The sequence below is a fragment of the Thamnophis elegans genome, chromosome 10 (assembly GCF_009769535.1).
Source record: "Thamnophis elegans isolate rThaEle1 chromosome 10, rThaEle1.pri, whole genome shotgun sequence".
Lineage (NCBI taxonomy): Eukaryota > Metazoa > Chordata > Lepidosauria > Squamata > Colubridae > Thamnophis > Thamnophis elegans.
The window spans coordinates 14,088,893-14,102,934 of NC_045550.1; the positions used below are offsets into that span (position 1 = coordinate 14,088,893).

At 31.6% G+C, this 14,042-nt stretch overlaps 1 protein-coding gene across 2 annotated transcripts in view; it reads right to left on the bottom strand.

Moving 5' to 3' along the window:
- The window catches only part of ATRNL1 (attractin like 1), a 520,320-nt gene that overhangs the window by 345,453 nt on the left and 160,825 nt on the right, over window positions 1–14,042 (bottom strand). Inside the window, exons 21-22 of one of the 2 annotated variants that reach the window (XM_032225339.1) lie at window positions 12,130–12,182; window positions 11,495–11,931 (exon numbers count right to left, since the gene is read on the bottom strand). In XM_032225339.1, the coding sequence (XP_032081230.1) occupies window positions 11,930–11,931; window positions 12,130–12,182 (55 nt within the window). In that variant the 3' untranslated portion in view covers window positions 11,495–11,929. Of the gene's footprint in view, window positions 1–11,494; window positions 11,932–12,129; window positions 12,183–14,042 lie in introns of those variants that run through there. The other variant, XM_032225338.1, reaches the window with a different exon arrangement.

Consider the following 14,042-nt stretch of genomic DNA (forward strand, 5'->3'; position numbering starts at 1 on the left):
AAGCTGGAACACAATACTGCACTGTCTGAGATAGAAATATAGTATATATCCATATTGTTCCTAAATTCAATTTATTTACTTCCCAATAGTCTGAGATCATTTATTATTGAGTAAAATTATACAAATGTCTTGTCCTTCTAATATTTTTGACTCTATAACTTTATTAAGGTACTTAATTTATAAAGTATTAATTAGTTAGTTATAATGGATAACTGCTGGATATCTATTACATTATATGCCATACTAATCTATGAGATAAATTTTGGTGAATTTATGCATTCTGAAATTTAATTGTTCTACTTGACAAGTTTTATAAATATTTAAGATAATCATTTTCATAGCACATAAAACTTTATTACTTTTAATGCAAAAGTAATTGATTTGGATAATTATATATATAATCAAACTTATTTATGTTAATTTATAAAAATTTTCAGCATGACTATTCCCATATGTTTTTTCCTTTGCACCTTATATAAACAAATACATTACTTCACCCTTGAAACCACATATTACATTTTGCAGTCTTTAAAAAATATAGAACAAGAGTCTCAAGCTCTTTTGTTTATATAAAAATTATCTATTATAGGTATCAAAGCACTGAATAATTACTGTTATAAATATTGCACACATAATGTAGTAATTTTAGCATGTTAGATATAAAAACCTATTTAAATAAAGATGTAACTGTCTAAGCAATTGTTTAATTTCAATATATTTGCTGAGTTTTTAAGGAGCAATTCCTTTTCTGATGAGCACCCAAGGTTGTGTGGAAGGTTAATGGGAGTTTTGCGACTGTATACTGTAGGAAATAAACATATTGCTCTAGTCAAAATATTTATAAAATATGCCACTAGTAACACTTAGCCATTAAAATGTTTTTCTGTAGTGTCTTATTGCTCAGAGCCACATTATTACTCTATGACTATTCCAACTTTGGACAGTTTTCAAAAATAAAACCTTTCTTTTTTTTTTAAGTATGGTACACAGCTTCTGAAGTCAAATCCAGTTAACTAGACTTGCATAGTCCTATCCAGTTGCTGGTATTTATTAGTAATATATGTTAGTTATTTACCCTGTCGTTTATCTTATTTATTATACAAATAATGAAGACTGGGTTTTGCAATGAAGTTAATACCCTATCAAAAGACATGCCAGTTGCATGCAATTATGTCCTTCAACTAGTGTAATTTATATAAGTGGTGGATGAAATAACAAATTAAATTTCTTCTGTAAATCCCATTCATATCCCAATGTTCAGAGGCCCTAAATTTATCTAGGGAAGATCCAATGAACATGTGTGGGATTGCAGAGAAAAGGAGAAAGGAGAAATTCCTATAGAATGAGTGACAATACAGAGGTAATTTTCATTTTAGCACCACAGCTGTAATGAAAAACTTGCTGTTCAAACACATAAGAAATGATTAAAATATTGCCATGTTATATGAAAAATATTAAAATAAGGTCTTTAGAAAATAATTTTAAAATTGTAAAAGAAAATAGAAAAGATTTCACTAAAGATCTAAGAAGGTAGCAAAATTAGCAAAACTCAATCCCTAATAACTAGAAAGCAGGTGTGTCAAATTCAATTTCATTGAGAGCTGTATCAGCATTGTGTTTGACCTCGGGAGGCGGGGGGGGTGTAGGGCCAGCTATACATCACTCGTGTCAGGGATTCCTGTAGTGGCCCAAAAGCTCTGCCAGCAAAAATGGGCTGTTTCCAGGATGGCCCTGCGGGTCAGATTTAGCACCCCAGGGACCAGATCCGGATTCCAGGCCTTGAGTTTCACACCCTGGTCTAAAGGATGCAAAAGGAACATTGTAAAGGGATGAAATAACAGGTTTACACAGTTTTTCCTCATCGTTCAATAAGATCTATTCTTTGCATAAAGCAACCCAGAGTGAACAAACAAGCATTTAGTGAAACAACACAAACCGTACAGTATTAATTATGGCTAATACTAATTAAAATGTTTACAATTTTGTAGTAATTTCTCACTCACAGAGTAACCACAATATTTACGGTTGTTCCTTGTAGCAGTTTTTCTATCATTTTTTATTTGAGTTTGGATTTTTTTACTTAAAACTATATTTTTTGTTATTGTCCAAGTCTAAGTCTAACAAAATTACTTTTTCAGTTAATTATTTCTTATTCTTACAGCAATTTACCTTCTAAAAAAATCAATTATTTTCAGTTATAAGGCTAACTCTCATAAGATTATTATTCTGTAATAATCTTATATTATTACAGAATCCATGCAATCATTAGTTCTGGTATTTGGTTTCCAATTCAGTATTTTTTAAAAAAAAAATTATATAATTTTTAAGGTACTTTTTTTCATTTCCCTTGTTTTCATTTCACAATTGTTTTATCACAGGTATAAGATCAAATAATTCTTATATTAGTATAACATCAAAGATACTAAAGGGAAATAACTGTGGGAGTCATAATTCAAATATGTGGATTGTTCCCAGTTGCTTTCATTGATTAAGAATTAATTTATTAAACACGTAGCCATTAACTGTTATAGCAATAACAGTAAAAAATAAAATTAGAAGACAATACAGTAATTCTTCTCTGGCTCTGCATCTGATACCATTTCCAGATAAATTAACAGATCTCTTCTGCAGCAGTGCAAACAGACCTATACTACATGATGCGCTTTCGTTAAAATAAAAGTATTTTCCCCCCTTTCTCTAAATTGAAATGAAAGACTGACTCCTTTTCAATATATTTTTCTGGAAGAGGTGAATATTAAACTTCAGTGTTGTTACGTTATTTTTTTAAAAAAATACAATAACATTTTTTAAATTTAAAGACAGCCAATGTTTTGCTATCAGAATCCGAAACAATATATTCGGTATAATAGTCCTGCCAAGTAGCTACAGTCCCAAAATTATGTGGCGGGGAAAGCTATAATTTTTATTTGTAGAAACCCTTATAAAAGCTCTTTAATATCATTTGATTCCAAACAGGACCCTTTTCAGAAAAATGGATTATGCCTGAAGGAGTAGATATTTGCTGCATTCAAAATATAGTGATGATGCAAGAAAGTGAAAAAAAATCTGAATGAAAAGTCTAATTTAGATTTTCAGCATGTGAGAAATGATAGTTAAAAAAAAAGAAATAATGTCAAGGATAAATTGATTTTCAAATGAGGTAAGATAGCAAATGGATTTTGCTAAGTCAGTTTCCTCCCCGGTATTTGTCAAGTAACAGGACGTACAGAGATATCCTTTACATCTTTGTTTCCATAATTACTATTTTATTATGTATTTTTCTCTTGGAATATACAAATACTGTATTTTGACATCCTGAAAGAAGCCGTAACTTTGAGACTGCCTCATTCCTTTGCATAATGGTCCCTGCCACTGCTATTACCCTCCAGTTTTATTCCCATTAAAGAGATTGCTTTGGAACATCTATGTAACAAAGGCAACCTACCTATATATTATACCTCTTTTCTGAAAACTTAAAGACCAAATACAAAACAAATCTAAAAACATCCACACATGACTAAGGTTTTAATATCCATGAAAAGGTTTTCAAAACTGGAAAATGCTGTACTTTTCAGTACTACAATACTTAGTTATGTGGCATTACAATTATTTCACAATCCCAGGTTTTGCATTTACAAACAGGATGTATTTTCTAATAACATTAAACCATATTTTATTAGTAAACCATCTGCTGAAAACTATTGTCTCTCATACAGTATGCATAAGATTCGAATCTGGGAAGCTATTTGTTCCACTAACTATCTTTAGATATTAGGAAGAGGGTTTTTTCTTCCTATATAGCTTTTATTCTTAAATTACCAAACATTGAAAGTACAATGGCAGTTTGTGGTGATTATTACTACTACATTTAACTGTAATAAAAATAGCCTCAATCTGCAAAGTCAATTAGTGTCAAACATAATTGCTGGAACTCATTACTCTAAGTCAAGCATGACAGCTTTACAATTATAGGAGGTACTTAGTTTAAACAAATGGGATCCCAGAAGAAAACTTGCAATGAACAGGCAGTAGCAGATAATCAGATTGCTAGGCCATGCCTCTCAGTTTACCTGGACTGTATGTATTGCTTGTCTTGCATTAAGAACCTAGTGTTGTTTTAGTTCTTGAAGTGAAATTCCAATGTCATTTATTAAAACTGATTTCTTCTAACATATTCTAGCATTGCTCCCATTTATATTTTAAAACAATGTTCATAAGACATTGAGTTTTAAGTACTGAAGTAGTAAGGCTGCCATCTAGTGCCCAAGGACCCTTTTTTTAGTAATTTCAAAATTGAACTTATACAAAATGTATTATATTACTGTGACACTGCTTATGTGCCAGTTCACATTTGAAAAGAACAGAATAAAGTTACAATATTCTATTATAAGCCTATTGTATAATATGCTTGTCGTGGAATATTTATGACATGATAATTTTTTTTTAAACACATAAAAACATCAACAAAAACAAGCACATAACTTAAAAACAACATAGGAACAATAAGTTCCATCGTATATCATACAGCAGTTCCGAATCGGTTTCTTTGCAGTTAGTGTTTTCCTTTCTATACATTTCTATCTTGCGTTTGTAATCTCGTTACTCATTATCCATTTTTATATACATTTCTTTATTTATTTATACTTAGCTATTTATGACCAGATATTTTTTACCTATATTATGCTATATATTTTTACTGTCATTTGTTCTCTTACATACAGATTATAGATCTACATTCACATAATTATTCTTTTTCTTTGCCATTCTTATATTATTATTATCCCATTTGGAAGGTTATAAGGTATAGTTTAGAATGCTTTGTTTACCATCCTTCGCACCTGTTAAGACACCACCTTGTTTTCTCTTTCTTTTCCTTTCTCCCTCCCTTCCTTCTCTACTTCCTTCCTTCCTTGTCTCCATCCCCTTCTTCCTTCCCTTATCTCTTCCCTACTCCTACCCTGTTTCTTCTCCTTCCTACCTTCTCTCCTTCTCTTTCTCTTCCTCCCTCTTCTTCTTTTTCTCTCCCCTCTACCCACCTTCCCTTACCTCATTCTTCTTCCCTTACTTCTCCACCACACTTCTTCTTCTTCTCCTACTTTCTCTCCTTCTCTTCCTCTCTCTTCTACCCTCCACTGCTTTCCTTTCCTTTGTCCCTCCATTCTCTACTTCCTTCCACCCCTCCTGTCCTTCCTTCTTCCCTTCCTTTCTTTTTCTATTGTTATAGGTGTCTCTTTCAGATCCCAGTTCATTCATGTTTTCTTGGGGATGGTGTTTCCCCTTGTCGTGGAATATTTAATGTAATACTAATTGTTCAAATAGGTATAGAAAAATATGTTTTGTTAGTCAATGGCAACACCAGTAACAATAAAAATTAAAAAAAAATAGTTATACCAAAGAAAAATAACACAAAAGTTGTCTAAATGTTTGAGTTCTGCACAATTCTTGAGTGCACTGGTACAAAAAGAAGGCAGGAAATAGAAAAGCTTAAACTCTAGATCAGGATTTTTTAGTTTAAATGGTTTACTTAAAAGTCTGTCTTAAAATTAAGACTGCACGAGAATACATTACTCAGTATTAAGTGTTTTAAGTAGTAAATTATGTGATGCATTCAGAGACAAAGAATAATAGCTGATCATTTGTCCTCCTACCCGTACCTGGAGTTCTGAAAATTTAAAGGATACTCACTAGTTTCAAATTTATTTTTTCCCTTGAACAAAACATACAAATCTTTGGGCTAGCAGCGAACAGAAATAAAGAAATATAGCATCGTGGTTTTTTGCTGATACAAGGACTCATTCTTCTTTACTTCTGTGTTCTGCTAAGTCAGCATGAATGGTGGAGAATGAAAAGCATCTATAAACTTCTAATTCAATATCTTCTTTTTATATAAATTTGTTCCACACAAATATAAATATTAAGTCAACAGTTCAGTGACTCACTTTTAGAACAAGCTTATTTTACATTCAGTCAAATACAGTTTATGGGCTATTGTCACCAAGGTCATTTGTGGATGGATCAAAATTGGCAAGATGGAGCATCTAAAGTCTCTTCCTATCCATTTCCAGACTTTTACATACTTGCAGTTGGTTATGAATGCTATACCACTGAGTAATAATCAAAGCATAGATTCAGAAGAAAGAAAAGTCATAAACCATGGTAACTGGATGCAATCTGAAGTATAGATTTGTTATTATTGCAGGACATAGATACCAGAGGCTACTGAAATGAAACTGTGTACCCCAAAATATCAATTAGCCCCTAGGCCAAACTCTCTCTGCTACCATAACTTCTATATACAAACACCCCCTCCCCATCAAATGATAATCTTATCAAAGCTGAGCAATTACCCAAAATTCGGGGGGGGGAGCAATGGGAGACAGAACATAGTAGCTCAGCTATTCCAAGGCTGACAAACAGGGCAGAAAGAGATGCCCATGAATAGTGTGTGCAAAATCCTTATGAAGTGCATAGTGCATACAAAGTGTGCATCAGATTCCACTTTTCATTAGGAATAATTTTAAAAATTAAAATTGCCAATAATTTATCAAGAATTGTTTAAACCAACATCTGGGAATTCAAGGAAAAAGTGAAGTTTATAAATTTGAAGAGAACTATAACACATTGCTCAAAAATCACCAGAAATTCATTTGATAGCATATATCCAAGTTACAGAAAATATGTTTAATCTGCATTTTAATAGAAAAAATGTCTTACCTATATTTTAATAGAAGCTATGATCATCTTAATCTTTAATCAAAAAGGACTTTGCTTTGGTCATTGAACTGTAAAACAGACACCTCAACACACATATGCATCCAACAAATCAATAAAAATAAATCGAGGGGACTAATTTCAAACATTATTGTTAATAATCCTACAACCAACATCTCTGACTGTGATGCTCAAGAGAAATTTGTAACTGTAATCAACTGTACATTCTAATATAATTTTCTTAAAATGATGATCAATAAAATCTTTTAGTGGAAGTGTAGTTTGTTAAAACAATAAAGGTGACATCGCTCCTAGTGGTCAATCTGTCCTAGTGAAAAACCATTTAAATATGAGCCAGCAGTGTGCAGCAGCTGCCAAAAAAGCCAACACAGTTCTAGGCTGCATAAATCAAGATCACGCGAAGTGTTAATACCACTTTATAAGGCCTTGGTAAGGCCACACTTGGAATACTTCATGCAGTTTTGGTTACCACGATGTAGAAAAGATGTGGAGACTCTAAAAAGAGTGCAGAGAAGAGCAACAAAGATGATTAGGGGACTGGAGACTAAAACATATGAAGAACGGTTGCAGGAACTGGGTATGTCTAGTTTAAGAGAAAGAAGGACTAGGGGAGACATGATAGCAGTCTTCCAATATCTCAGGGGTTGCCACAAAGGAGAGGGAGTTAAACTATTCTCCAAGGCACCTGAGATAGAACAAGAAGCAATGGGTGCAAACTAATCAATGAGAGAAGCAACTTAGAATTGAGGAAAAATTTCCTGACAGAACAATTAATCAGTGGAACGGCTTGCCTCCAGAAGTTGTGAATGCCCCAACACTGGAAGTCTTTAAAAAGATGTTGGATAGCTATCTGTCTGAAATGGTATAGGGTTTCCTGCCTAGGCAGGGGTTTGGACTAGAAGACCTCCAAGATCCCTTCCAACTCTGCTATTGTATTGTATCAATTCCAACCAACTGGCCTTCATTACTTCAAAATCACCTGTTTCTGTAATTTGTAATAATTATCCAAAAGCATAGATTCTAAAACCACATGTATTTCGGCTGGTAATATATGAAAAGCTAATCCATAAATTTGGATGCTTCCTTTAACATCTAGAATTCATCAACATCCATCATATAAAACAAATAGGAGAAAATGCACTAGGGTAAAATATTGCATCTGCAGCTTGTGTGTCCTCACAAAATTATTTTTGTCCATTCTGTATACATGAACATGTGCCAAATAACTTTATGACTCACTAAATTCATGTTGACTTAAAACAAAATGGATTTAACATACAAATATTACAAAATCATCCTGTAGGCATAAAACTCAAAGGATGCTGAACCAAAATTTTATAGAATTTAGTCTTTCCAGCAACATTCTTTTACTGGGCTTACTTTCCTCTTTTTCCAGAGAGCTGCTTAATAAACTGAATGTGATATACACTTTATTTCCATTACTTTATCCAAAACAGTGCTGTAACAATTATAGTGAAAATATGCTAAATAATTTGTATGATTACAAATTTGTATGATTGCATGATTTGTTTTGAATTTTATTTTTAAGACACCTTCTGTAGCCATCTGTGATAGAACTGATAATCAGTTACTCCTTTGCCAAAGAAAAATTAATTTCCAGTTTACAATTTTGAAGCTATTGATCGATTTATTTTCCCCTAAGAATAAACTAATGTAGTTAATGCCACATTAGATTTATTCTAGTGCATTAGTTTTTTTCTAGCAGCAAAGCTTGAATGCAGCCAATATACATGTTCTGCATTTTATAGCCACCTGGCTCATGATAGTGCTCCTACTGTGTGTGAAATCATTTTTTTTCTAAATGTGACCTACTGACAAGTTTCTTGAAAACCTCCAGCAGAAAAAATTCAGAGTTTAAAAACCACCAACATAGATTTTCAGAAATATGTAATAATATTGAAATAATAATCCATTTATATTATTTATGAAAAATAAATTATATTTCAATTAACTATCTAAATTGAAGACTATTTTGAATTTATATTTAAGAATTATTATCTATACAAAATACATTATGCTGATTTTGTTTTCTTTTGGAAAAATTAAGCTGTGCTAAATATGGCAGATGATGAGAATTTTCTAAAGGTGGTCCCCATAATTTTTTTTGTAAAAAAACTCAAAAACTATTCATATTAAAGTTTGCTTATCCATCCATTCTACCACTGAAATCTTTTATCTGTTCTTTCCAGCTGATATTAAGTACAGTATTAATTATTCACCGAGAAAGAAAACCATTCCGGATTTTGCAGTTTCAATTTCAGGACTTATAAACCAAATCCAGATTTGATAAAATAATGATATTTATCAAATTCATTCATTCATTTCCCCATCCAAAATACATTGATTCTATAAAATCCAACTTGTTAAAGCACTTAAGAAAAAATACAATAAATGTATTCAAAAATATTTCTGTTTCTTCCAAAAACAATGGATAATGTTCTTCCATTCCCGCCTATGTTTCACAAAACAAAAAACAATTCTATGTGTTTGCCTTCTTGATGTTCAGACATATGGGAAATCATGAAGCCATTTTCCATGTCCATAATGTACACTATGATTTGAATGGCTGAAATGTTGTACTTACATTTTGAAATGCTGATATGGATTCCAATATGAAGCAATTATCAAAGGTTTAAGAGTTTTTTGTATTTCCAAGTGACTAAATGGCACTTTGAAAATTATTAAATGTTTTAAGTCTTTATTAAAAATATATAATAGTTTATGGTTCACCAATTGCCTAAACGTATTTTCATAAGTTACAATTGCTTACAATTTTTGTAACATTATAAAATTCAAAGTTGAATGACCTTTTGTAAAAATAAGTTTTGAATCTCCAAGTAGACAGAATAGAAGAAACAGATGGAGAGGATAGCAAAACTCCAACAGCCTCTGCTACATATCCAAGAGCCTATCATAAAGTTATAATTGCTTTATAAATTTCTGTTGTCAGAGTCAATACTACTGGCAAGGATAGATCTTTGGCATAATATTCTGATAGCTTTTTCAGAGAACATGAATAGTTGAATGCATACCGAAGCAAGCCATGTATAAATGAAGAGAAACTGTTCAATGAAAAACACAATTTGCTTTCATGAAAATGTATGTAGGACTATAATTTTAAAAGTTTCACTAAAGCTCTTCGTCTTATAAATCGATATATGGCATTTAATGTTATATAAGTAGCAACCTTCATATAAAAAATAAGGGCAGTATCCCACTGTGAATATATTCAATAGTGCCAGAAAATGCATTCATCTTTCACTTACTATAGAAATTTGTGAAAATGTTCATTTTTTTGTTTCTTCTCTTTTAATAGATGACAGAATGTATCTGTAACATCTTTTTCTCCCTACCCTTTTCTCCGAGTTCAGCGTCTACTTTTTTTTAATAAACCGAATATTGATCCATTGGCTGCAACAGGAATGGTCCAACCAGTTTGTTTCCTGAGCCTGACATTGTGGGAATGGGAGACACTGTGATTGACCAAAGTCATCCAATTGGCTTTCATGCCTACAGTGGGACTAGAACTCACAATTTCCTGTTTTCTAGCCAACTCTGTCTCTCTCTCTCTCTCTCTTTCTCTGTCTGTTTTACTATTTATATTGAATAAAATCATTTCATTTTTTTTTAAAAAAAGCAAAATGAAATTGGGAAAATATTGAGGGGGGGTAAGTTTAAGTACCACTAACAAAAATTATTGAAATATCATTAATACACTAGTTGTCAACCTGTTTTATGTCTACCTACACCTATGAGCCGATATAAAACCTTTTCATTACAAAACTTATTCTTAATGACAAGTTATCTTATAAAATGCAATATAAAACTGCTACATCAAAACAAAAACAAAAACATTGCTTAGTATCTTCTTTTTACTATGGCCAAAAATATTTTGGAGAACCCAGTAATAAAGTAACAAATTCAACATATTTGCTCTATGAATTAGTTCTGAGATTTTTAATTATTATAATATATTTTAAATTGGATGGCAGCAAATTCTAGTGTTATATCAGAAAGACTAATCTCTACATCACAATTTTATAAAATGTAGAATTTTATAGCAATATTTATCTTTAAAAGTTATTTTATTTGTCTTTTTATAAACTTCAAAACTCAAAATATGGTAACCTCTTTTTGCTGCTACAACTAAATAATTTGTGCTGCTTTCCATGGATCTCCCCCTTACTTAAATTTTTAAGATGAGAAATCCTATATCTAGCTAATGAAGGATCAAAACAGAATGCAAATGAATTTGAAAAAAATAATAATTTATTCATAGCGTAGATTTACAATTGATGTAAGTAGTACAAGATGACATAAATCTAAGCCCACAAATTTCTAAATTACTGATAGAAGACAAATAACTTCAGCTATTTAAAAGTGAAGGGGACCTAGCTATGGTACAATTATTCTCAAAGAAAATTTATGAAGCAGGACTACTAGAGAATTAAAATAAGATTTTTCTTTAAGTTGTTCAGTGTTCATAAGTGTTATATCTTCTTCACTGTTTACATTTGGCTGTATTTATTTTTTGAGTTCAAAAAAGTGTTGATATCAAGAATGTCTACAGATACATTCTGTTGGTACCACTAAATCTCACAAACATTCTTGAAATAGTGTATACATGTTTTGTTATAAATTTATTATCATATTTATTTAACTCTACATACTGTAAATTCATTACATGTTCTTTTTTGTTTTTTGACTCTTGTATTGACACTTGAATGTAATTAAAATGATTGGCATATCATATTATAATTATCTATAATTATATTTTAAAGCACAGCAACCATTCTGTCAATATCCAGAAGCAAGTTACCATACTCCTAGTAGAAAGTACAATGATTTATGTTTCAAAGCAATGATACATGTTTGCATATAAAATTTTAATAATTTATCTTGAAATAAATAATAATGATAAGTATTTTGTTTTTCCATACATGTATCTCCTTGCCAAGGAGTTCAGCAAACCTTGTGATAATGTCAAGGTTACTATTTAACATCTATCCTATATCCAGGGACAGTGTGTTATTATTGCTAAGGCATCAGGATAAAAACGTGGAGACCGGGAGTTCTAGGCCTGCCTTAGGTACAGCTGGGTGTTTCTTTTAGCCCTCAGAGGGAGGCAAAGGCAAACCAGTTCTGAGAAACTTGGTGAAGAAAACTGTAGGAACGTCTCTGGGCATGATTGAACAGAAGAAAGAAAGAAAAAGTATCTGTCATAAACTTACCACTGATCAATAGTTTATAATTAATAGTTTATTTGATAATTAATAACAGCTAATAATAACATATCAGAACTGATCTAAAATAGATTTTAGTGTGTATATTATTTAAAAGGAAGGTCAGAGTAAAATGAAATATACAAATACTTACAGTAACATGTTCCCCTGAGTGGATTACCAAGATATCTATTTTCAGAGTCACAACTGCAGAGAAAAAAGACAAAACAAAGGCTAAACATCTGATCATTATAAACAATACAGCATATTGAAAATATAAAATATAATATTCATACAGCCAATAAAACAAGAAAACAAACATAACTGAAACTATATTTTATTTTGTCAGCATATCCAATAATGTCAGCCTCTATATCGCTTTGCTTGCTATCGCTGCCATAGTTATGGGGAGGGAGGGGGTTCCGGTATTTGGGAGGGGACTCATGCTGAAGGTGATTTCTTGGGATGAAGAGGGAGTTTTGTTCTCACCATCTTCTGTGCATGCTGAATGGTCCTGTTTAGGTCTGGTCAAGATCAGCCGTCTCTGCATACCAGATGGATGAGGCCACCTGAAGATACACCCCACATGACACCCTTGGGGGCTAGAGATTGGATATTTAACTTGAGGTTGTTGGGGGAGAGGAAATTGGGTAAACTTTTGATATGTACAATTTCGTGGCTTTTAGCCTCAGATCTTGCTTTATTTACGATGCTATCACTTCATATTCAGTAAAAGTACCTTTTCTCTAAAACAATAGAATTGGAGGTTTCCTTTATAGAATTTTGAAGGAGGCACGTTTGACAAATAATGTATTTCTATGCCTTTATACAAATGAATTTAAATTAGAATATGTAATTCCCTCATCAACCCATTTTAATCCTACAATAATCCTCAGCATGTATAGAGGATATGGAATACAGTGGATTTTTGTTGACGTATTTGGGTAAATTATACTTGTTTGATGTTAGTTTCCATTTGGTTTGAGTTTTATTCCTAGCAAGCTAGAAAAAGCTAATGGAACTACATGGAACAAAATGTGTTAATCGCTACTATCTGTGTTCCTGTATCATTTATTATGTTGCATCTTTGTTAATTAAATTAATTATGTTTATTAAAAGACAATAGAATGTATTCAGATCTAATTACAGGCATAAGCCAAACATAGGGAATGGTTACACAGCCGGAATAATGCTAATTCTACTAATATAATATTACAATAGAGTACAATTAGCTCATCTTTCCCACCTGGTTTACTTATAAGACTGAAATAAATCTTGCAAGTTTGAAAGTTTCCGTCTTCCTTACAGCCCAAGAAATTAACCCCTTTTAATCATCACTTTCTTATTAATTTCAATAAACAATGGAACTGAACCGCTCTCAGTATTTTCCCATTGTTTTCCAACTTGATTGTGACTAGTACAAGAGAATAAATTAAATGTTCAAATATATGCTTATTTTATTTCAGAAAGCATTAGTGCCCTGGCATGACACCAAAAGTACATTTCTGAGACAAATGGAAGAACATTTTAAAAATGTTAACTATAAAATCTATAATATGTTCCAATAAGATTCAATCTATCACATTCATCAAACTATTTATAGTTTTTTCCAACTGTTCTCTATTGACCTCTTTGAAGATCAAGTACATGCTGCTGTTCAACATTTGTCAATGTTCCATGTCTACAAATAGGTCACTATACTCACATCTTATTTTCTATACATTTCTCCTCTTCCTTTTTTGAGTATCCAAAATACCTATACTTATTGATATTAGTAGACTTAATTTCAATAGAGTATTTGTTTTTTAACTGTATAACATATTAAAATATATTTGAGTAAGATATAGATAAGATCTACTTCATCCAAATTAAAAATGAACTTTATGTATATTTAGATTAGGGCAAGGTTTTATTATCAAAATGATTTAGGACATGGTTTAAAATGAAAACAAAATCTATGACCATTCTCTAGAGGGCAAACTGAGTCAAATAATCAGTTGCTTGGAGAAACAAGCCAACAATTGCAAATTCTAGTAGGCTATCAAAATATTAACATGCCAACATATT